Consider the following 25441-nt stretch of genomic DNA (forward strand, 5'->3'; position numbering starts at 1 on the left):
AATCAACATGCCTCTCTCACATTGATGTTTCTCTCTCTCTCCCTCCCTCTCTCTTTCCCTCTCCCTTCCACTCTCTCTGAAAAGCAATGGAAAAAATATCCTCTGGTGGGGATTAGAAAAAAAAAGAAGACATGGTGACTGAATGGATAAAAAACAAGACCCTTCCATATGCTGTCTACAAGAGACTCACTTCAGGTCAAAACACACAAAGACTGTAAGTAAAGGGATGGAAAAAGATAGTTCATGAAAATAGAAACAACCAAACACAAAAGGCTGTGGTAGCAATACTTATACCAGACAAAATAGACTTTAAAACAAATGCTATAGAAAGAGACAAAGAACAACCCAGCAATTTCACTTCTGGGTATTTATCTGAAGAAACTCAAAACACTAAATCCAAAAGACATATGCACCCATATGTTCATTGCAACATTATTTACAACTAAGTGTCCATCAATAGATGATTGGATAATGAAGAAGTGGTACATATGTACATTGGAGTATGACTCAGGTATTTAAAAAGGAATGAAATCTTGCTCTCTGAAATGACATGGGTGGACCTAGAGGGTATTGTGCTGAGTGAAATAAGTCAGACATAGAAAGACAAATGCCAGATGATTTCACTTATATGTGGAATCTATAAAACAAAATAAGCAAAAAGCAGAACAGAAATAGACTCATAGATAGAGAACATTTTGATGGTTGCCAGATGGGAGGGAGGTTGGTGGGATGAGTGTAAAAGGTGAAGAGATTAAGAAGTATAAATTGGTAGCTATGGGATAGTCATGAGATATAATGTACAGCATAGGAAATATAGTCAATAATATTGTAATAGCTATATATGGTGTCAGGTGGGTACTAGACTTATTGAGTGATCACTTTGTAAGTTATATAAATGTCTAATCACTATGTTGTACATCTGAAATTAATATAATATTTTAGGTCAACTGTTATGGAAGAATTTTAAAAATTATTAAAAACAACAAATAAATGTTTATATATTGGAGATATAATTGATTACCTTCTGGTAGAAGAGACAACACTAAACATTACATTTTGTTGCCTATAAGATATCAATGCATTTATAACACTAGAAAATGTATTTTAGCATTTTTTATTGCATACATATCTGTTCTTCAGATTCTTCTTTGAACTACTTTCCTCATTAGTTAGTGAGCTGAATAATATTTTTAACATGTTTATTTTATATTTAAAGAAATTCATTTTTAACTTTTTTGAAAATTGTAACTTTTTTGAAATATACTACAAGAATGAGCACCTTCCTGCCCACCTTTTGGACTATCAGGTGGAGAAGACCAGCAACTCCTCAAGCCTCACACAACTAGAGTCTAGATTTTCTGACCCTCACGACATCCTTCTAATAATGTATTGGGGGACACTGTCCCTGTACAAGAGAAAGGAAAAAATATGCCACATTTGGGTGACATACAGTTTCAGAGTTTCACTTTTTTTACTTTGTTCATTCACTCAAAAATATTTATTGAGAATCTGCTATATTCTAGATCCTGTGATTGGCATCAGGGATCAAAAAATGACTGAGACAGTCTCTGCCATCAAAGACAAAAAATATAGTTAAACAGAAAAAAGTCAGACACGTAAACAACAGATGATTATGCAATGAAGTAACTAGGTAGACTAATAGAAGTGTGTACAAGATAGAAAATTGAGTCAATCTCTGCAGGATTCAGGGACCACAGACTACTTATGGGAAACAATATTTGAGATGTGTTTTAAAACATAAGAGGTGGAAAAGTGGACTAAAGGTATTCTAGACAGAATAAGAAGCCTCTTTAAAGGCCTGTTATATGCAAAGTGTAGTTTTGAAAAAAATTTGGAACATAAAACATGAAGGAAGGAATAGCAAGAGATAAGACATTAGATCACAAAGGACTTTCACTGTGATGAGTTTTACTTTTATCTCATAAGTGACCCAGATTTATTAAAGCGGTTTAAGATAGAGAGAAATGACCAAATTGCATACTGAAGGTCTTTTTGATGGAACTTTGGAAGACTCAGAAGGAAGTAAAGCTAGATACAGAGAAGAACACCTAGTATGCTATGAAATACTGAAAACTTGAGTTATAGTCATGAGGAGGACAGAGGTGACATTATAGTGAGGACATTATAATTCCAGGAGCGGGCACTGTCAAATTGGATAACTGCCTTGCATGTGACATATGCCTGAAAAGGAATAATATAGGATGATATTTAAGGACCTGGTTTATGAAGTGACCTTGAACAGGGAAATAGAGAAGAGAGAGCAGGCTATTGAGAGGTGGTGTTCTGCTTGATGGAATCAAGAGCAGTGAGTTTGTTGGCTCTGGGGAGTCTTTTTATTGAAGTATAATATTATATTAGTTTCAGGTATACAACATAGTGATTCAATATTATATACATTATGAAGTGATTACCATAATTAGACCAGTTACCTTTAGTCACCATACAGTTATTACAATATTACTGACTATATTCTCTATGCTCTTTGTTACATCCCTGTGATTTATTTATTTTGTAACTGAAAGCTTGTACCCTTTAACCCCCTTTTACCTATTTTGCCCATCCCCCTACCTGAGCCTGGGAGCCTTGAGACATTCAGGTGGGGATTCTAGTAGGTAATGGAATGGAATCAAGGCCCAGTAAAGGGGTTTGGACCAGAAATTTAAATACTAGATTCTTCAGTGGATAGATGGAAGGTAGCAACTTAGAAGTTAATGGGATATCCCAGGAAGAGCATAAGTAATAGCCTTTATAATATTCCTCATTCCCAGTAGTGACTTTCTAGAGTATAATATTGTTATTAAAATATCAAAATAATTTAAGAAGGTTATAACATACCAAATAAAAAGTATTGTGCTTACTGATACAAAAAAAATCCCAGCTCATGGAGATTAAAATCTAAGAACTTTTGTCTTTTTATGTGTTAGTATATAAATATAACTTTTAATTATTACTTTTGTTTCTGGCCATATTATGGTAACTAGTATTAAATAGTCCTTTCTGCTGTGATTAACTACAAAAATGGGCAAAACATGTGAAAACAGCTGATTCCACTCCTTGGGCATCAGGCAGTATAGTCCAGGAGAGAAGAGAAACAAATGACGCAAGCCCCACAATTGTACATGCTTTATAGCCTTAGGTATTTTCTAGGACACAGCACAGAGAAAGGGGACCCAACAGAACACAGTGATCTCACTGAGTCAAAGAGACAGATGTTAAAGTTCAGGAAGGTAGAGGTGGCTAGAATTTGGGGAGAAAAGTAGGAAATATAGAAAGCATCCAAAACTGGGGGAAGAGTCCCCTCGAGCCTATTGATCATCTGCCTAGACACCACCAAGGAGCTGTAGGAGCAGTTCCCAGAGGTAACACAGGGCTGGCAGAGGTTTGAGTTCCATCCAGCCAGAGTGACAAGATATTAAACACTTGAGGCCATTAGGAAAGGGCTAAATTAACCCTGGAGTGAAAGCTAGATCCACCCTAAAAAAGCCTAAAATAAAACTCTAAAAAGATCTAAGTAATATCTAAATTATTTAACTGCTGGCCAAGACTAAATTAAACACCTTTAAAAAAATTAAAATTTAAACACCTAATAGTGTAATATTCACAATGTCTAGCATCCAATAAACATTTATTGACCATGCAAAGAAATAGGAAAATGTGGCCCATAATAAGGAAAACAAGTAACCAACAGGAACAGATGCAGAAGTGACAGAGATGATAACAGTAACAGTAAAAGGGAGTTAAAAGCAGTTATAAATATTTTCAAGGATTTAATGAGAAACATGGACATAATATGGAGAGTAATGTAAGATATGAAAAAGTACCAAATGAAACTGGAGCTGAAAAATACAAATTTTTGTTCAATTCCTTTTCAAATCTGATTGGTCATTAGTTTCTTGTTGCTTGCTCATTTTTGTGATTCCATCTTTTATCCCTTTATACCTTAAATTCTTTGTTATTATATAGTCTGTATTTTATTTAAATATCCAAATGCCTTGTGGATCTAAATCTGTTATTTGCTGTTTCTATTGAGTTTCATTCCTAGAATTTGTTTCCTTGTGTATTATGAGGTGAACTTTGATTGTGAGATCAATTTTTAAAAATCTCAATTTGCAGCAATCTAGAGGGTCTAAAGAAGGCTTTTTTTTCTTTTTTCTTAAGAATATTGGTTATTATTTCTATTAGGAAGCAAGGGGATTTTTTTCATCTAGAACCACTTTAGTCTCTTTATAGGATTGTGGCTGGAACCTTAGATGCCGATTCTCCACCTTACTGTTTGCTCATGATTTAGAATCTTCAAGGTCCTTCTGCTCACTCACTCTGCTTTTTATTAGCTGCTCACTCATCCTTAATCTAGCTTCAGCTCACTGTGTCTCTGTTTGGGAAGTTGGGGGGAGGGGTGTGCATCTGTGTAGAGGGACTGAGGAAGCCTTGAAGATTTCCACTATCTCCTACAAGGCCAGGAAAGCAATAAAAAGTGGGTTTTATTAAGACTATATGCCATCTGCTACACTGTGGGAAGTAAAGTTATGGCTTGTCTCTTGACCTGTTACAAACATTTTGGAAGGCAGAGTTGTGGGCAGTGACTGGTTGTACTAAGTCTCTGATATTATTAAGTTCAAAAATTTGCACTGTGACTCACTGTGTGATTTTAGGCAAGTTAGTTGGCCTTTTTGAATCTCAAAGAAAATAGTACCTGCCTCTTAGGCTTGTTCTGAGGATTAACATAGGTGAAGCCACTGGCACTTAGTAGCTACTCAACTGAAGCTTGTTTCTTCCCATCTCAACTTCCCCTTGCCCCAGAATTCCTGTTTTGCTCTTCTCCTCCCCAACAGGCATGCTCACACCCCAGTAACCTCTCTGACCTGCAGGAAAGGTAGAGAGCCCACGTGGTTCCTCTTCCCCTTACTCACAACTACTAAAGACCATCCAAAGTTGGAAATACAGTCACCTAATTTTTGCCATTACTCTAGATATCAAATTGTTATGAATAATAATGTTTATTATGTGCTTAAAATTTATTTTCTAGTATATATATATATATCTCAAGCTTGTAGGATAGAAATTTTTATTACCATTTTCAGAATGAAGAACACAAGGGCATAGAGAAGCTAAGCAATTAGGGGACATAGAACTGGTAAGTGCAAACTCAGATTCTAACTGAGGGCCCTTTATCCCCAAACTCATGCTCTTTCTACTATGCCAGTTTGATTCTTTTGTCTAATAATCTTTAACAAGGAGCATGATCAGATACTGTTTGGCCAAATTATTAGGGGTAAGTTAAAATTATTAATAAATGATCAAAGACAGCAGAAAACCCTACTCCTATTGTGTACTTTTTTTGAGCAATCGAGTTGGGAAATATCTTAAGGGAGCTGTGAATATAAGTGAGGTTTGAGGAAAAGTTTTTCCACTTGTGCTCTAAATTCATGACTTGGTACAGCATGTTCCCAACTTGTAATTGAATATAACTTTAGAAAGAAACAAGAATTGTGAAATGTGTCCTGGGCCACAATGTAGTGAATTGTGTGTTGATGCTCAGAACCTTAGCTTTGTATTTTTTGACAAGCACTTAGGAATTCACAACCAGCAAGATATTGCCGACTGTTTTCTAGAACTGGAACATTGACCAACCTTGGTGAATGCGGAGGCTTTGTGGATTTTTGAATCTTAGTGTCATATAGTAAATGCCCATAGACGTGTGTCCTAACTGGGACATATCTGGCAGCATGAGGGAAGGGTAGTGGGCAGGAAGGTGAGCTTAAATGGGAGAGGAAAGGCAGAAGGTCCTAAGTTGATGAGAGGAGTCCCCAAAATGGAAGACTAACTATCAGATACTTGGTTAAGAGACATATCCAGGATTCAGTTTTTAAGAACGTGAAAATTTGAGACAGAAAATTTGTGAGAAAGGTTAATTCTGGCAAAGGGAGTGTTATAAACAGATGAAATGCAGGGACTGAGTTAGTTTGCAAACACTGCAAACTCTTGTTTCTGTTTGTTTTGGTTTTGATGAAATAACTTTTACATCATCTCTGCTACTTATTGTGTATGTACACTCAAACAGATGTTTTAACTTTTCTGAACTTCAATTTTCACCTGTGAAGTGCGGATACTGGTCTTCGACAAGGGAGCAAATGTCGAATAATGGTGCTGGAACAACTGGACATCCACAGGCAAAACATGAATTGAGACACAAAAATGAACTCAAAATGGATCATAAGCCTAAATGTAAAGCATAAAACTGCATATAATATGAATATATGTATATGTTTTTTAAAAGAAGACACACTGGCTATTAACCACTGAAGCAGCCTTTCCCAAACTTTCACCAAAGAACATAAAATGAAAAGAAAAAAAAAATGTTATAACATTGAAAACAAAGTTGCTCGTTCTAGAATAAATTTTTCTACTGTTTATAGGGACAGTGATGTTGTATTGAATAAAAATATTTGGAGACCTACCCATGTTTGTCTTATAAAACCTCACGAGCCCAGCTGGCCATGGCTCAGTGGTTGAGCATCAACCTAGGATCCAGATCATGGTTGGATTCCCGGTCAGGGCACATGCCCAGGTTGCAGGCTTGATTCCCAGTCCGGGGCCTTCAGGAGACAGCCGATTAATGACTCTCTCATCATTGATGTTTCTATCTCTCTCCCTCTCCCCTCCTCTCTCTGAAATCAATAAAAGATATGTTAAAAAAGAAACCTCACGAACTTCTGGTCCTCTTAAAGAACTAGAAAGATATTTTGCTCCTTGTATGTCTGCTTAAGAACAAGAACATTTATTTTTCTGTGAGCTAGAAAACATTGAAGCCATATCTTTATTGAATGAGTGTTGATTTTGAAAGTGAGAAGAGAAATTGTGACCCTAGAGTTTTATACCCATCCAAGGTATCTCCTCTAAGAGTTGTTAACAAAAGGGATATTCAGACATGCTAGAATGGGGGAAAATTACATAAAAACATACAATTCCCAGCTGACTCAAAATGAACAATTTCAGAATATGCCAGTCAGGCCAGAAAAAGCTTAAAAGAGCTGCCTTTCCTCACTTTGCTGACAAGGTCATTTTTTTAAATTGAAATATGGCTTGTCAGGTGGGTTTGGCAGTCTGGGGTTTTGCTTGGTCCATGCTGTTTCTCACACCTGTTCCCCTTCAGCTTCCACTCTAATCCTCATATGGGAAAAAATATTTCTCCAGCAACATGTTTTACCCTAGAATCAGATGTACTATACTGCCTGTTGGAAGATCAACAATTTAATTAATGTTATTCTGTTGCATAATCGGAATACTTGTGCCAAGAATATTACAAAACACTGTCCTTCTGTATGTAAAATCCGAGTTGCCTAGAGCCACATATAAGGCCATTGTCATTGCTCAGGAATTTGAATGAGGGATTTCAACATTTTATACCACTCATGTTGAGTGATGTGAATCATTAAGCTTTTGTAAATGACAGAAGACTGAGCCATCCACGTGCAGATATTGTCTGTTCCTAATTCCCTTTTGTATTCTAGTTCACTTTCCAACTAAAATGCTTGAAATTTCTGTGGCAAATAGGTATAACATTAGCATATATGGCCTGACTTAGAATTTTGAGATTCTGAATTATTGAAAAAAATAGATAAAATTTTATAACTTTCCCATGATCTTTATGATGTAAAAAATACAGGTATTTAAAAATTAAGATACAGTGAAGCGTTAATAGTATTTTTCTCCTTGTAGTATGACTGTGATTTATTTTCTTCTGTCTACCTTTCTTCTACATTCTAAATTTTCTATAATAAAAATATAAAACTTTATTGAAACATAAAAAGTGTAATTAAATTGTTTTATATAAACATGGCTTTCCATCACTAACAGAATAAACTAAACAAATTAGCTGCAGACTGTTAACCTAAAAATAAAAAGCCAAAGTGAAAGGTACCAAGCATTTATTTGAGATAGAAAAGAATTATAATCCGAGGGCATAGATTCTGGCAGAAACCCAAATTATTACCCAATTATGGGGTAAAAACAGGGAGGTTTTATGAGAAAATGAAATAATTACATGAATAGAAGAAAGACATTTCTACTGGTGCTAACAAGCTAGGTTACTCTTTAGCTACGTTACTCTTTAGAATTTTCCTTCATGTCCAAATCACTTCATACTCCACTCGTTTGTGGATGTATCTATAAGCTTTTAGTAAAGTAAACACGTTTCCTCCTACATAATTTTTATACAACTTCTTTCTTTATTTCTTATAGAATTAATTACCCAGCGATCATCTCCTCTCCTACATTGTATTCTTCCTGCCTTCTTCTTTCGTTTCATCTTTCCTTCTTTGCTATTTTTAAATAGCTGATTTGGTCTTTTTCCCTCTGAATTTCTCTTTTAGATATTATCTCCAAACCCACAGTCTTAGTTCGGGCGTTCTGAAGCATTTAAGACTCAGACAGTTGATAAAGGAATGTCTAGCTAAAGGAATGACTGCATCAGCTGGAGGTATTAAGCACCAAATACCCTTATCTGAGTAGCCCCAGACAGGAATGATAAGCAGGGAGATGGACGAGAAAGCTTATCAGATGCAGTGTTACTGGGACTAACTGCCAGCCTTTGCATCCAAATGTGGATCACATTAAATTTAGGGTTACTTTCAGGTTTCTGATTCGTGGAAGTCAGATTTACAAAACTAGTCATTATCTGGCCCTTGTATCTATTTAGCCGTGTAACTAATGATTGTTCTGTGGAACAGGCATTTTCATTTCTGTGCTGGAAAAACCCCCAGCCCGTCTTTTTCCCAGGGCCCGCAGTTCCCCTCTAGGCCTGGTTTACTCCCTCCCTCTCTTCTGTCCTTTCTCCTCTCCCCTCTCCCTCTCTCTCTCCTTTCCTTCTGCTCCCCTCCCTTCCTTCTTAGGCTTGGTTGCTTTTTAACTTCCCTGTCCCTTCTCATTACAGCGTCGCCTTTTAACATTTAACCTACAGAAATGAGTGACATCGTTCACTGGGCTGAAGTTCTCCTCTGTCTTTACCTTCTACACTTTCAAAAAATCCACTTTCAATCTCTTTTCCTTCTCTGTAATTTCCAGTGAGTAGATGCCTTCAAGTTAAAAGGAGCCATCCTAAATTTCATTTCCATGGTGCTCATCTTTCTTCTCTCCTCCCCTCTCCTTTTTCTTTTCTGTCCCTTCCCTTCCCTTCCCTTCCCTTCCCTTCCCTTCCCTTCCCTTCCCTTCCCTTCCCTTCCCTTCCCTTCCCTTCCCTTCCCTTCCCTTCCCTTCCCTTCCCTTCCCTTCCCTTCCCTCCCCTCCCCTCCCCTCCCCTCCCCTCCCCTCCCCTCCCCTCCCCTCCCCTCCCCTCCCCTTCCCTTCCTTCTATCCCGCCTGTCATTTTTTCCTCCTGGGGACTAACAAATCCATCCAGAAAGCAGTAGTAGGTATTTCAAATCAAAGACACAAAAAAGAAATTCTCCCTTCCAATTTAATTCTAGGTGTTATTTCTTCTGTGTGTTTTTTACGGAATCTGATAGTATTTACGATAGCTATATATGTACAGCTTTTCAAGAATTTACATCTTGTAACATTTGATTTTAAATATATTCTTTTCAAAACTGCATCGAAAAGTTCTGTGCAATTCTGACTTTTTATTAAGTCATCCTACTCCTCTCAAACACATAAACATAAATTGCTTCGTAAACTCCAGTCATTTTTTTCCAGAGTAGAAAAAAAACACCCAGTTTTCTCCTTAGTAAGACAGGAAGCATTTCCTGGAGATTAATCACTATTTTGACTTGCACAATTGGAAAGGTTGAGAGAAATTAGTGAAGTAGCTTGTATGATCCTATTTTAGATTTGAAATTTTTGGACATGGTCCTGCTGCTATTCGGATGACAGGGATCGTGAATCAAGCTGTGGGTGACCTAAACAAACATTGTCACCCTATAAAAGTGGGGCTCCGGAGGGTGGACTTAGAAGGAGGAAGGCAAAGAGCAAGGTGTCAAGACAACCCAGATCTGAATGAAGCCAGGAGCAATGAGGAACCTTCCTGCGCTGCTGTTGCTGTGTGTGGCAGTTTGCTCAGCCCGGCCACTGGAAGGAGCTGCAAGGGACAAAGATAACAGCATGGACCTGGTTCAGGTAATTACGGGATATAGCCCTCAAGCTTGTTCACCGGGCCAGGTGGGGAAACCACCTCCGCTTTCCATTCATAAAGCTCATGCAGAGTGGTTTGAAATGTGATGCAGGGATGCTTCAAAGATAGAGTCGTATAACTTGTTGCAGGTGGAAAGGGTCTTGGCATCACAAATTCAGGCTCCTCCTGTCGCGCAGGACCAAACGAAGGCCAGGTCTACTAGGTGTTTTCCTGAGATCACAGAGAGCATAGCAGGGAGAGCGTATGAAATGTATCTTGCTTTGGAATTCCTTAGTTGTTTTTTTTTGTAAGAGAAAATAATCAAATTTAACAGATATATATGTATGGGAACCCTGCATACAAGGCAGGTTTAGAGACCACACAAACAGGAGAGGTTCAGAGACAGAAAAGGTATTGAGGTGCCTGACATCCTGAGCTAGGGATGAAAAGTAATGCACCTCCGGGCTCCAGGGTCATTGCAGGGTGAGAAGGGATGATTAGTAAATAAAAGTTTGCCCTGCCATGTAGGGGTCAAAAGGGTTATTGTTGATAATCCCCTACAGGCATGGCCTCTAATTCAAATTCTTCTAAGGAGTTAAGGGTGGGGGCAGGGGAGGGTACAGAAGTTTCTCTTGAGCCTGTGGCTAAGGTCACCTTTAGCCAGAAACAATTTGCACACCACATAGGCACATTTTGGGATGCCTTGTTCTGGACCCCCACAGGGAACTTCTTTAGGTATTTTAATCCAATGTAAGATTAGCTAGATTTTTATGCTGCTAGTGTCATGTTTAGACACAGGGATTTGTCCACTTGTTTTTCTTAAACCAAGTCCTTGTGAGACACATAAAAAAGAAAATTGAGGGAATTGGATAAATATACCTGAAATATTCAATTATGCCTAAAGAAGTTGGTGTGTGTTTTTCTCCTTTAAATTGAGTAGATACATATTAAATTTTCTACTTCATTTGAATTGTTTTGTTAGTAAACTAAGCTGTAGAGATTATTTAGTTACAAAGATAAAACAAAAGTGAAGAGTCTGTAATTAAAAAATTAAACAGCATGACACTTATTTTGAATTCAGCAAACTGGAGGAATGCTTCACATAGATTGAGTGAACAACTGCACAAATGTACTATAGAAGGCTAAAAAAATCCTAAGAATGACCTAAAACCTACACTGATTATTCCAATAGCACTACCTAGAAAACTACTACAACCTTGCAAAGGATGTGGAAAAGTTTGTTAGAAGAAAGGACAGTAGCCTGGTTGTTAAAAAAATCCAAGAAATGCAGAACTTCCTGGGACTGAAGGTGACAGGGAAGCTGGACTCAGACACACTGGAGGTGATGCACAAGCCCAGGTGCGGGGTCCCTGATGTTCGAGAATTCAGGACCTTTCCTGGCATGCCAAAGTGGAGGAAAACTCACCTTACCTACAGGTAATGGGTCCCAAGAGGGCTTCACATAATACTGAGATTTTACAAATGGCTATGTCAGGAGAAAATCTTACCGTCTTCAATTGTTCTCATTCAGGATTGTGAATTACACACTGGATTTGCCAAGAGACGCTATTGATTCTGCCTTTGAGAAAGCTCTGAAAGTCTGGGAGGAGGTGACTCCACTGACATTCTCCAAGATTTATGAAGGAGAGGCTGACATAATGATCAGTTTTGCAGTTGGAGGTAAGAAATGAAATCAAGCAACATTAACAACAAAAACATGAAACACATCTACTTACTTGGTGGTGTTTTATTTGGAAAGTTTCCAAAGAGATTACAATTACCTATCTTTTCAGTAATTTTTTTTCTGTCTATTAGCACATGGAGACTTTTTCTCTTTTGATGGACCTGGAAAATCTTTGGCTCATGCCTTTCCACCTGGGCCAGGAATGAACGGAGATGCTCACTTTGATGATGATGAACACTGGACAAAGGATACATCAGGTTAGTTACACATCTCTCAGAATGATTTTGGTGTTTTTTCATATTTGGAAAATTCTTAAAAACTAAGAATATTTAAGAAATGGGTTATTTTGGATATCCTGATGGGTCAAGGAACAACAGAATATATTTTTGTCCTAATCTTTATTAAAAACATTTTCAGATGTCTAAAGGTTTATTTTCTGTCTAGGTAAGAACGATATAGGAAGCATCATTAAGTATTTCTTTGATGACTCTGGTTCCTGTGTGATCGTAAACCATCATTAAGAACAACTTTTCATCATATCAGATTGTAGATATCCAATTTGTAGTGTATTGTTTTGAATTTGCACTAACATATGCCCTGGATATTGGTTATATCCAATTGGGGAAAATGTCCCCCATTGACTTCTTTACTCTCCCAAACAGAAATGAGAATTAAATTCCAGAAACTGAGCTTTCAGTTTAGGTGCTTCTGGTTAGAATAACATTTTACTCCCTCCAGGTTAAGAAGGGTTACTATGGACTTGTTCTGAATGAAAGGACTACCCTCAAAAAAATGTCCAAACTTTTTAGGTAGAAGAATGCTTCTCGGTTTAAAATTGGGTACTTTGAGGTATGGCTTCCAAAGTTTCAAACAATTAGCTAAAATAAATAATACTACTTTTGAAACTTAATTGGGATTTATAATTAAAATGCAAACAGAATCCCTGTAGAGAGTACAAACGTGAGGTTAGTTAGTGCTGGATAAAATTCTTTGTTTGATTGAATTAATAACTCTTTCCCTCAAAATCTCAAATGAGAATTTAAAAGTAAAGTTGACTTACCTGGCATTTCAATCCTAATTACCTAATGCCTTCTCATTTCAGATTCTAATTTATTTTTATAGTAGAAGAAAAAAATCTGAATATAACTAGTGTTTGTGTGGCCAAAATCTCTTTTGTGACAAATGCCAGACATGATTGGGCATGTTGTGTTTTTAACCAATTTTATAAATTCTATGACACCTATCATTATTGTTATTTTTGGACCCAATATGTATTGAATAATCATCATGGCTGAAAAGCTATGCAAGTAATATTAGAATGACAAATAACAGTAGTAAGATTGTTTAAGAATTTCATAACTGAGATAAATAAACTGTGATTCATTTAATTTAGTCTGTAACCAACAAATGTCAATACATGAAAATAGTGCTTAGGTTTTCATTGACAAATGAGAAATATTTATTGATGTGTTAAACTCGTAGGTTTGTTCCATTCCAGAGTACAAGGAAAGGGAACTGGTTCTCATGAGGTTAATAGGCTCCTGAGAGGGGAGCAGTTGGCTATGGCTGGACAGTTTGTCACAAAGATTGATGTCAAGAATGAGCCTTGAAAAACACTTGGCTTTCCATTAAGTGTGTCATCAGTCAATTGATCAATTAAACAAAAAACAAGGCAAAAAAAGCCCTGCGTGCTTCCTAAAGTAAACAAATAAAATACACAGCTGACATCTGCAATGTACATTTATTTATGGAATACATAACTCTTATTTATGATTGCCTAAATAGGGATCAATTTATTCCTCGCTGCTGCTCATGAACTTGGCCATTCCCTGGGTCTCGAACACTCAAAGGACCCTGAAGCTTTGATGTTCCCGGTGTACAACCCACGCACAAACCTGGCCAGGTTCCGCCTCTCTCGGGATGACGTGGATGGCATCCAGTCCCTGTACGGTGAGTGATGCTGGCGAAGCCGGGCATCTGGCTTTGCAGGGTGATCTCCAGGGAAGCTTTCAAATGCCGCATAGGCGTTGGCCGTCAGCTCAGAGCACTTGGAGACTGTTTGGGGAGAATATACACTGACAAGCATCGCATCCCTCCTAATGTTCGCATCCTCACATCTGTTCCTTTAGGACCCCCCGCTGCTTCCCCCAACGACCCTGTGGTGCCCACAGAGCCCGCGCCTCCTGAGGCACCTGCCATGTGCGATCCTACTTTGTCCTTCGACGCAGTCAGCACTCTGAGGGGAGAAATCCTGTTCTTTAAAGACAGGTTAGACCCAAAAATTATGTTTTCCTATCTATTCTTTTGATGCCCAAGGCTTAGAAATGAAAACAAATAGAAACTTAATAGAGGTTTTTAAACATTATAAGCAAAAATGATTCCTCTGAATTGGAATTATTCTGATCTGATGCTCCAATTCCCACATTTTCCTAAAATTGCCAAGTTCATTTTCAAAGACTTACATGGCACGATTTAATTCTTGCCCTCTAATTGTTCCCAAATGTTGGAAGTCATCACTCTGTTTCAAAAGGCACAAGTAGGACTTTAAAATCAGAATTTTGTCTTTACTTCCTTAAAAATGACACCGGAATAGCATTACACTTAATTCATTTGCTCACTGCTGGATAAATATACACATGATAAAACATTTAATCTGCACAAATGGGAAGACAGTTCAAACCTCTTCTCCCTCACATCATCGACTCTCAGTTCCCCATCTCTCCATAGTCAAAGGTCCCTTTTTTCCTTCCAGAATTCCTCCCTGCACATACGAAAACATACTTACATAGTCCGTATACTTACACACACATCTGCCTATGTTTTTGAAAATGTAAAAGATGATATAACATATACACTGTTTTACATGAATTGTAGGTATTTTAAGTTTACACTCAGCTAATTAACTTGCATTGTAGGGTAACTTCTCGTTTCACAGAAGATGTTATTCTGTGATCCTATGGCAGAAGGGCCAGTGCAGTTTTCCTAAGAAAAAAAAAAAATTTCCCAGTGGGAATATGCCTGATTTCTATCCGTCATCAAGCCTAGATCATAAGGGATGGGGGAAGATGCGTGAGGCAGGGCAATGAGGAAAATATGCTAAAAGATGAAAGGCTGTTTTTCAATTTTCATTTCTTTCTACACGTGTTCCAGATATTTTTGGCGCAAACCCCTAAGGGCTCTTGAACCTGGGTTTTATCGGATCTCTTCATTTTGGCCGTCTCTTCCTTCTGGAGTGGATGCTGCCTATGAAGATACGACCAAGGATATTGTTTTCATTTTTAAAGGTAATTATTATATAATTATTTAACTTGTTGAAATAAACCTTCTCACAGAAAAATTGAATAGGACTTTAATTTTCTCTATTGTGGCAAATTCTGTCTACTTTATTACTCTAAGGTAATGACAAAATGACTGGAACTCGTACTGTTTTATTTATATATTATAGATGTTAAAAATGAACACAGCAATGTAAATTTCTCAGTTGTATATTCCCTCACTCGATCTGTGCTCATTCATTCAAAGGGCAAATTTTTTATTAAATGTCCACCCTGAGCTGGTGAGCAAACCTAAAATTCTGGTTTCCTTTTTATTATAAAACCAAAGGTGCTAAAACATACTGTATTTCTAAGGCCCAAAGGTTTAACTGTGATAAATTCAACGTGACTGAATTATTTTTTTTAACAGGAAATCAGTTCTGGGCTGTCCGAGGAAGTGAGATTCAAGCAGGTTACCCTAGAGGCATCCAAACCCTGGGTTTTCCGCCAACAGTAAGGAAAATAGATGCAGCCGTTTTTGATAAAGAAAAGAGGAAAACATACTTCTTTGTAGAGGACAAATACTGGAGGTAATACGCGATTGGGGTGACTGTATGGAGCCTAATTAGGGAAACAAGTCTTGTTCTCTAAGGAAATTCCCTGTGTCCCTCGGCTCTGCTCCCCTCTCAGTAGAAAGAAGGGCTTTGGCCACCTGAGGGAAGCGCTCACTGTAACAGCAGCGCCTGGTGACAGGCGCCCACGGGCTCTCTGCTTCAAGTCCACATGCGACAGAAGGGGCCTCCCCTTGGCTGCTGGCCCACCTGCCAGTAGTGGCCTCTTCTCTCCTCCACCTGCCCCAGGCCCACCCTCCTCAAGTCCTGGCTCTAGTCCCACCACCTCCATGCAGCTTGTCCTCCTGGACTCCAAACCTAACTGGGCTTTTTTGGGGGGGAAAGAAGCCCTGAGAATCCAGGCCAAAATTTAGGACTCCTTTCCCATTGTCAGAAAGATCTACTCAGTGTCTCGCTGGGTGTTTGTCTTGTCTTCCCAACTTTACTGCATGGTTCTCAAGGGCTTCCCTTAACCTTAGCCACTCACCACCTCTCCCTGCTTCAGAGGGCAAATAAGCACAGGCCGCTGGGTTCATGGAATAGGACCCCCGACTCAGAGAGAGGCCGCTCCCTGCCATCCGCGCAGACCGAGACGTCCGAGCAGACCAGCCGAGGTCCACCCAGTGGGTCCAAAATGCGTTTACTGTGCTCTGCTTCTCAGACTAATTCCTTTTGCAGAGAGACTGCCGTAGGAAACCCAGCTGTGCAGGGTGGGAAGGCACGCATAAGCCGGGTGTGGTGGAGAACTTGAAATTTGTATTTAGATGACTGATTCGACTCACTTTATGTATCTGTTCACACCTTCATGTTCTTGTGATAGAAAAATGATTAAGGTTCTTTCTGCTCAGACTTAAAAAATATACTAACAAGCAGCATCTGCTAGATCAGCACGTTGCCTCTGTGCCGGCTGCAGATACAGTAAGAGCTAAGTTTGCGTAGCACGACAGTCACGTGTTTCTGTAGTGCTAAGCGCGTGTGCCGTTTACTTGCGGCACTTGGAAAGTTCACTAGAATTCCACATTAAACCTAACAATGTGGAATTAAGAATTTTGGTAACGTGGCCTCTGAGCCATGCTGAGCTGCATTCTTTCATTTGCTGCAGATTTGATGAGAAGAAACGCTCTATGGATCTGGGCTTTCCCAGGCGAATCGTGGAAGACTTTCCAGGGGTTGGCCCAAAGGTCGATGCTGTTTTTGAATCATTTGGTAAGAGGACATTTATTTTGTTGGCAATGGGGCACTTGAAACATTTTATGGTATTAGAGGGAAGAGAATTGACGCACTTTTTAATAACAGGTTTTCTTTAACCAGTTTTCTCCTCCCTCCCCAAATTTAAATTTACCAATTTTTAACCAATCATGCACCTACTTCACATAATAAGTTGTTCTGAATCATAAAGCCATTTAGCTCAAATTTCTCTCCTTAATTTTATACACCCAGGTAAAATCAAAGCTTTTAAGCATCACTGCCTTACGTCTAGAGCTACTGCCTTTCAAATGACCAGGCCAGTGTAAAACTCCCCTCCTGGGGTGTGGCCAAACTTCACACTGGCTGGCTGGCTTTCTCTACCCCATGCGAGCACTACTACTAATTCCCAGGGAGTTTTCTCTACCTTTCCTGAGTCGTCAGGCATTGGCCACATTAGTCAGTTGCAAATACTTATGTTGCATGTACCCGAAGTTTTAAAAAGACTTTTTTCCCACTCAAGGATAGGCAGGTGGAGGCCGATGATCTTTACTGAGTAACCAGAGCACCGTGAGACAGAGCCACAGCGGGTCCTCTGTGCTTCTCTAAAGCCTGAAATGCCCCTCAGGCTGCAATGTGGGGAAAGGGGAGGAGGAATGCTAGGAAGAAAGAAAATAAAGAGATTATAATCTCCCAAGAAGCAGAGAATTTTAACTGATTGGAAGCAGAGTAACCTCCTAACCCAGAGCCTGGCTTTGCTCTCCGACAGAGCTGGAATGGAATGCTGTCTCCATCCCTTCCTTGTTGAGGGACTTGGAGCAAGCATTTAAATCTGTCTGAACCTCAACTTGTCCATCTATAAAATGGAGTTAGCTATACTTACCTCAAAGGACTGCTGCAGAAATAAGTGGGGAAAAACAACAACACGTAAAATGCTTAACACACAGTCCCTGGCACATAGTAAATTCTATAAACACTTTCCACTTCTGGTTATCTATTATTCTGAGTTTTGTATGCTGCCAAATTTACTTATTTGAAAAAAATATCTGTTTCCCTTGTCTGTGTTTGCAGGGTTTTTCTATTTCTTCAGTGGCTCTTCGCAGTTGCAGTTTGACCCAAATGCAAAGAGAGTGACACATATTTTGAAGAGTAACAGCTGGTTTAACTGTTAGGAGAGATGCGTAGGAGGCACAACACAGGCATTTTCAATGAGGCTGGTCATTCTTCATCAGTCTTTGTGAACTGAAATGGTGCATGTTCTCCTGCACGCGCAGCGCCTGAGAATGCAAGTGCGAACTGCGCCTCTCACCAGAATTACAAGTATTATGGGGCATTTACACCAGCTGCTGAGCTTGCACTTTGGTCCCATGGAGCAACCTCCGCAGAAGGGGGAGCACTCATGTGCAACAGACCAGGGATTGTATATATACAATTTGCTTGTTATTTAATAAAGAGGATTTTCAGTTATTTTATTTTGTGGATGTGTTTTTGCTTGTTTGTTTCAAGAAGAAGCTGTCCTCACAGTCTTGAGCACACTGTGGACTGAGCAGTAGGCAGCCTGGGATGCTCGGCCACTGGAGGTGGTGGGGGGATGGGGAGGGTCTCCATGGCTGTGGCCTCACAATGGGCTCATCCAGGACTGAGGACAATTCACGACTTGCTCTCCCCAGGTGCCCTACAAGCAGGATGTTTATTTCCACCACCCAGGCATCATGTGCTCCTGACATACCCTAGGAGAAAGATCTAAGGCAGCTGTGACCTGGTAGGGCAGGATCTGGGGAAAACTGTGAAGCAGAGCCTTATCATTATAGCAAATCACCTACTTCACACACCTCAGTTTTCAGGTGGGAAAATTAAACCTGTTCATCTTTCCCATTTACCTGGTATGCCCTCAATGGAGCCCCTTCCCTGCCTAGCAAACTAATCTGCTCATATCCACCCTATTGACACATGAAACTATTCTCTAGTAGTCATTTTGTATCTGTCCTGCTAGAAGTCTATGGGCAAATGCTTATCCTAAAACACATTTACACCCCTAAGTACCGTGTCTAGAATATCATCTGCTATGCAGTAAAAGCTCATCCACGCTTTAACTCATTTATTAATTTGAGAATAATTAAGCAATCATACTCTGTGTGCCAGGCATTGTGCTAGGTTGTAGGCACAGGATCCTGAGAAAAAGAACACAGCCCCTGCCCTCATCGAGATTATAATCCAGCAAGAAAAAAATAAATGCAATTGTATACTTAAAAAGACTTATAAAGAAAAGAATTGACTTCCTTGTTAGAAAAATAGGAGGGTTTACTTTGAACTAAGTGGTTTTACTATAAGTTTTGAGGGAATGGCATTAGGGAAGGTTTTGAGGAGAGGTGTGGAAACTAGGGGAAGGGACTGATGGCTTGGACTATAATGGTCACACTGGAGAGTCAGCGACAAGAATAAAGCGGATATCTATAATATACCACAGGACTCCATAATTGATTAGAGACGGAGTTTAAGAGAGAGGGAAGTGTCCAGAATAATTCCCAGTTAGCCTCCTTAAGCATAAGGGTTGTGGGTGACAGTGTTTACTGAGATGGGGAAGGATTTGGAGAGAAGTAGTTTTGTGAGAAAGGGTAAGAAGAAACTTCGATCAGTTTTGCCAATTTTTGAAATGTCTGTGAGGTATACAAGAAGGCCATGGGGTAAATGATTCTGAAACTAAAAAGAGAAGATACAGGAACTATGTGTGGTAATAGATGTTAACTCAACTTACTGTGGTGACCATTTTGCAATATATACATATATTAAATCATTGTGTTGTACACTTAAAACAATACATGGTATATGTCCATTAAATCTCAAGCTTAAAGAAAGAGACAAGATATAAATATGTGGGATTTGAAGATGGAATTTTAAAAGATGATAATATTCTGCCAGGAATTAGGTATTTATTTATTTTAAAAATAACCCCAATTTATTTGCTTTATTTTTTTAATAAATACTATGTAGCCACAATACAAGTTTAAAAGTTAAAAAACATTTTGCAATGAAAAGTTAATTTTCCTCACACCATTGTCATCACCTCCCACCTTCTAGTTCCTTTTTTAGAGGCAACCAAGTAGATTCTTATGAATCCTTTCAAAGCTATTTTATACATACACAAGCACTAATATCATCTTTGGAAGTTAAAATGCTAGCATGCAAATTCACACTGCTCTACTCGTTGCTGTTTTCACTTAATATATCTTGGTAACCATTCCATATTATTACATTTAGAATTGCTTCACTCTTCCATTGGCTGCATTCTATGAAATAAATATGTAATTTATTCATTCAGTCTCCTTTGGTGACTAAATTAGTAAGTAAACAAATGCACATATCAAATAAATAAAACCTGAAAATGCAAATAATCAAAAATAAATAAAATAAATATTTTAAAGTAAATATAACTATTATATAAAGAAAATAATAATTTAATAATGTAGAAAATATATATTTGAAAACTACATAATATATTTGAAATAAAACTACATATTTGAAATAATAAAAAAAATTATGTGCATCAGTAGATTATTTTCAATATTCAGTATATCAGTAAGTTATTTTCAACATTTCACTATTATTCCCAGTGCTACAATGAATACCCTTGAGCACCCTTGTATATCTGGTGAAAAATTTGACCTTCAAAGGCTAAGTGAGATGGAGAATCAGAAAAACTATCTGCTGGATTCTCTGCCATGTGGCCCATTGGATGCTCTTTACAGTAGCAGTATTGGTGGAGCGACAGAGTTGAATTCTGATTAAAGCAGGTAGAAATATTGGCAAATTAAAATGCTTTTGGTTACAGATAGCAAAAAAAGCTACCTGTAGAATAAAAAAGTTTATAAAAATAAAATAAAATTTAAAAGTTTATCAAAAAGACAAAAGACAAGTAAGCGTTGGAGAGAATGTGGAGAAGAGGGAAACCTTGCTGGGAATGTAAACTGGTGCAGCCATGATGAAAATAGTATGAAATTTCTCAAAAAACTTAACAATAGAGCTACCACATGATCCAGCAATAACACTCTTGATATACATCTGAAGGAATGAAGTCAGTATCTCAAAGAGATAGCAGCACTCCCATGTTCACTGCAACACTATTCACAGTAGCCGAAACATAGAAACAACCTAAGTGACTGCCTATGAATGAATGGAGAGAAAAAATGTGGTCTATGTATATGTACACAATGGAATATCGTTAAGCCTTAAAAAAATGGAATCCTACCATTTGTGGAAATGTGGATGAAACTTGAGAACATTATGCTAAGTGAACTAAACCAGACACAGAAAGGCAAGTACTGCATGACCTCAGTTATATGTGAGAAAAAAAGTCAAACTTATAATAAAAGCAGAGAGTTTAACGGTGGTTGGTTGGTGCTAGAGGGTGGGGAAAATACTGAGATTTTGGTCAAGGGGTACAAAGTATCAGTTATATAGGATGCAGTTCTGGAAATTTAATATACAGCATGGTTACTATAGTTAATTATACTCTATAGTATATTTGAAATATGCTGAGGGTGTGTTCTCAACGCACCCATCCTCACACACAAGATAACTATGTAAGGCGATGGGTGTGTTAATTAGTGTGATTGTGGTAATCACTTCACAATGTATAGTTGTATTAATATATCATGTTGTACACCTTAAATAGATACAATTTTTATTTGTCAATTATACCTCAATAAAACTGGGGAAATGTTTTTAAAAAATAAAAAAAATAAAAATAAAGAAGTTTATTTTTGATTCACATTGCTTGAAAGTACAGCAATCAGACAGGTTTTAATTTCAATATGAGAGAATCTGGCTCCTTCACTCTACTCTGTTCTTGACTCTGTCCTCTGTGTCAATATTATGCTTTCCTCGTGGCACCATAATACCTGCAGTAGATCCAGAAACCACACTTGCATAAATCACTACTCCCAACCTTCAAACCACACTGCTGAGCCCCCCTCTGTTGGATCACCTCTAATCACGTGGTCATTCCAGAACAATCTGAGTGACAAGGAGGATGGGCCAGTTTCACCCCAGCCATGTTGCTGGTCTCAGTGGGGTAGGGGAAAAGATACTGAGGCAACAATCTCTGTCCATCCACCACAGACAGACTCTGGGAGGTGAGAAAGTGTAAATAATAGGTGCAGATAAATCTCAGGAGAAGTTGGGCTAGGAAGGAAGCAAAACATAATTTTTTGTACTGCTAGACCCGATTCATAGTTTTTCTGCGTGTCTTTTCTTGGTTGAGAAAAGAAAGTAGACAACTTTTATTTACTGAATGTGTGTGCCTGTGTGTGTGTGTATTGGGCCAAGCACCACACTAGGGGCTTGATGTGTACAGTTCATTTAATCTTCATAATGACTAATGAGTTTATGGTTTGTCTCAAAAGCAAGTTTAAGTGATTCAGTAACTTTGCCATGGTCACATATCACATGGTAAGTAGCACAGCCAGGATCTAATTTCATATCTCCTGGTTTCAAAGGTTAGAGTCTTATTTTTGTCTAGGGTAACAGACAATAAATCATGGTGGATGGCTTTATCTTACTTAGCTTTGACTCTGTTCTAAGCTAGATGTTCTGCTATTTCATACTGCGAGGCCACAGATGGCGGGGGTTGACTCTTCCTCAACCCTGCAATTCGAAATCCCCACAGCCCAAGGGTCAGGGTTCTTCTACCAGCATCTGACATCTAACCTCTCCAAATTTCCCTGCGCTATCTCAAATTATAACCCACAATGGGGAACCTCACATCAGCTACTGTTCCCTGAGCAGTGTTGTTCCAGGAAGACAGTGTTATTCTGTCCACCCATGTTTCCTGACACCAACAAGAGGCCAAGATCGGAGGCCGGACTTGTAGTCTATGTCAAGACAAGTCCTGCCCTAATGGTGATGCAATACTGAATCCAGAATGATGTTAAAGAACCAGCTTAATTCCTCTTGCCTTGGAAATCTGGAGAATGTTTTGCATTTGTAGAAAGTGATCTAACAACACTATACTGGGGGGAAAGAAAAGCAGAAGCTGGGAATCAGGTTGGAACTTGATAATAAACCAACAGAATGGTAGACTTAACACAGATGAGAACAAAAAATTAAAGAAGGTACAGAATCTCACCAGCCAGTGAACAGATAGGTTATGATCTCAGAAGCATTTAAAGAGCCCATAGCCAAAAATCAAGCAACGTGGTGATTCGTTGTGGTCCCATTGTGAGAAAAGACAGCAGGAAGAGCACACAGAATCTACCCAAATCCTGAGGGAATCATTTGTGCAATCAGTCTGTAAAACTGAAGAAGTTGGCAGGGCTTAATTATAAGAAAGTGCTTAGTTTGATAACTTGGGGTTTGAGTAGAATCCTCCTGGAATCAGTACAAAAGTCCTTTGTCTTGATCTACAATCACTGATGATGATCAGTGTGTATATCGTCAGTGTCTATAGACTTGAAATAGCACTTATCTTCTCTTTGGTTGGGGAGCACATTGGCCATGTTAGGGAGGAGAATATATAAGTATGTACAGACAGGATAATAATGAATACAATATTGAGAGTTCAAAGCTGTGATATGCTTTGGAAGCATCCTACTGCTTTGGATATGGTTCTTCCCCCCTGTTTTTAAGGTGTTTGAAAAGTGTATGAAAATGTTATTTAAGGCATTCAATTCTTTGTTTTGTTATATTGATAACAGATACTTAAATACTTAAAAATACCTTACTTGTTGGATTTAAAACTTGCATAATAGTTTTGGATTATTTGAAAGAATTAGCTATATTAAAATCACCATTATAATTGAAGTGTTGATTAAAATATTATTTATGAATGTAAATAGAATTAAATGCTTAAGGATTATTCAATATTTTAGCTATATGATTCAGTTAGATATTAATCAAAGCCAGTGAAAGTAATAGTACTTATTTTTATACATATTTACTACATTAATAAACACAATAACAAGATTAAAAATTTGAATTTAAAGTGTTAAGGAAACAAGATGTCTTTAATAAATTTATTATAAATTATAATACAAGTAAAACTGTATTAATGAGCATGCAAAAAAGCTGTCCTCAGACATTAACAAATCCAACTGAAAGCCTGATATATGTACTAGTCCTATTTTAAAGCAGAAAAGAAACAAATACTTTACATATACTATCTCATTTAATTCTCATTTGTGAAGTATATAGTATTAAACTATATGGATGGCTGCTGCTCATAGAAGTTAAGCCATATCCTCCAGGTTGTGCAGGAAATAAATGATAGAGCCAGGAATCTAATCCATCTTGACTGACACCAAGCTTACATTTGATCCACTCTGCTGTCTCCCTACTCTTGGTCTTGACATGAATTGATCTATAAATGTGATTAACGGCAAAAGGGATGAGGAAAGAAAAGACTGACAGAGGTAACAGGGTAAGAGTTAGAAAAGAGATAGAGGAAGGACTTCACTCTTTGTAGCAGGTTGAATCAAAAGGGGTAGGTTGAAGTGACATTCAAAGTCAAAGACTCCTAACTTGAGAAGTTTCTATAAGGCTGCTTTATATTTCTTTCCCATTTAGATAAGGAATGTTATGTCATGTAATAAAATATTTCATGTGCATCTCAGTGCATAGAAATGTGGTCTGCTATTAATTCAAAAAGTACCCATTTCGTAATTCAAGAACACCTGATGATTTGTCAGTTGGGTTAATCCATTAAGAAATCACTGCAAAGTCTGATACCACAGGAAAGGGCATGGGTGACTCATAAAAGAACATGATGGAGGGCCTCACATTTGAGACCACAAATAGATTTTTGAAGGCACAAAAATGTTATAGATTTGTTACAGAACATTATCAATACCCTTGACAAGTTTTACATCTGAAAAAGAAAATTTAATTCTTAAATTTTTCTGTATGTTAACTTGCTTTGAATTTCTTTTCCCACAAAGTTCTAACATGTTAGCATTCAACTCTGAGGCAAATAACAGAGTCTTTTTCACAATACTCTTGGCCCACATCAGTCTTGTGATTAATTAGATTCAAATCACATCCTTATGAGTGAGTGATAAACTTATGAGGAAAACCACAACCACAAGACTACATACAGTTTGTGGAAATTCATGGCAAAACTCTACTCTGGTAAGAAAAGACAAAAATGTTTCTTACCCTTTTGGGGCTTACAATTTGGGGTTGATAGGATTGATGTGGAGATAAACATAAAGGCAGACAGGGTAGGAGATATTTGTTCGTTTATTTGGTCACTCTTTTGGCAATGTTTACTAAGCACTATATGTCCAGCACATTGCTAAAAGCTTGGATAAATCAATGAACAAAACAGACAAAGATTTTTGCCTTCTTAGAACTTATGTCTACAAAGAAGGCAGACAAGGAACTAGAATTAGAGACTTAAGTGCACTATGTCATATGTCAGGAGGAAATAAATGCTATGAGAAAAGAAAAATGTAGAGTGAAGTAGGGGGATTAAGAGTGAAGAGGGTTGGGGTGGTGATGGGTTGCAGTATAAGTAGTGTGGTCAAAGTGAGCATCACCAAGAAGGTGATATCTGAACAAAGATGAGAGGCAGGGGAGCTTGCCCAGT

At 38.1% G+C, this 25441-nt stretch overlaps 1 protein-coding gene across 1 annotated transcript; it reads left to right on the plus strand.

The window, feature by feature from the left end:
• The first annotated feature begins 9965 nt into the window (after positions 1-9965).
• Positions 9966-18331, plus strand: LOC308564949 (stromelysin-1-like). The gene is made up of 10 exons (XM_081153662.1): positions 9966-10131; positions 11319-11563; positions 11658-11806; positions 11942-12067; positions 13596-13760; positions 13940-14078; positions 14961-15094; positions 15495-15654; positions 16778-16881; positions 17932-18331. The coding sequence occupies exons 1-10, from the start codon at positions 10012-10014 to the stop codon at positions 18030-18032; spliced, it is 1443 nt and encodes a 480-aa protein (XP_081009788.1). The 5' UTR covers positions 9966-10011; the 3' UTR covers positions 18033-18331.
• The last annotated feature ends 7110 nt before the right edge of the window (positions 18332-25441 follow it).

This window comes from Miniopterus schreibersii (genome assembly GCF_964146895.1).
Source record: "Miniopterus schreibersii genome assembly, chromosome: 12".
Classification (NCBI taxonomy): domain Eukaryota; kingdom Metazoa; phylum Chordata; class Mammalia; order Chiroptera; family Miniopteridae; genus Miniopterus; species Miniopterus schreibersii.

Excerpts from the sequence above, each read along its gene's own strand:
- LOC308564949 (XM_081153662.1), top strand. The coding sequence starts at position 10,012 with ATGAAGCCAGGAGCAATGAGGAACCTTCCTGCGCTGCTGTTGCTGTGT. Across the intron at positions 15,095-15,494 it reads TATTGTTTTCATTTTTAAAG|GAAATCAGTTCTGGGCTGTC; the intron begins GTAATTATTATA and ends TTTTTTTAACAG. Across the intron at positions 16,882-17,931 it reads TGCTGTTTTTGAATCATTTG|GGTTTTTCTATTTCTTCAGT; the intron begins GTAAGAGGACAT and ends CTGTGTTTGCAG.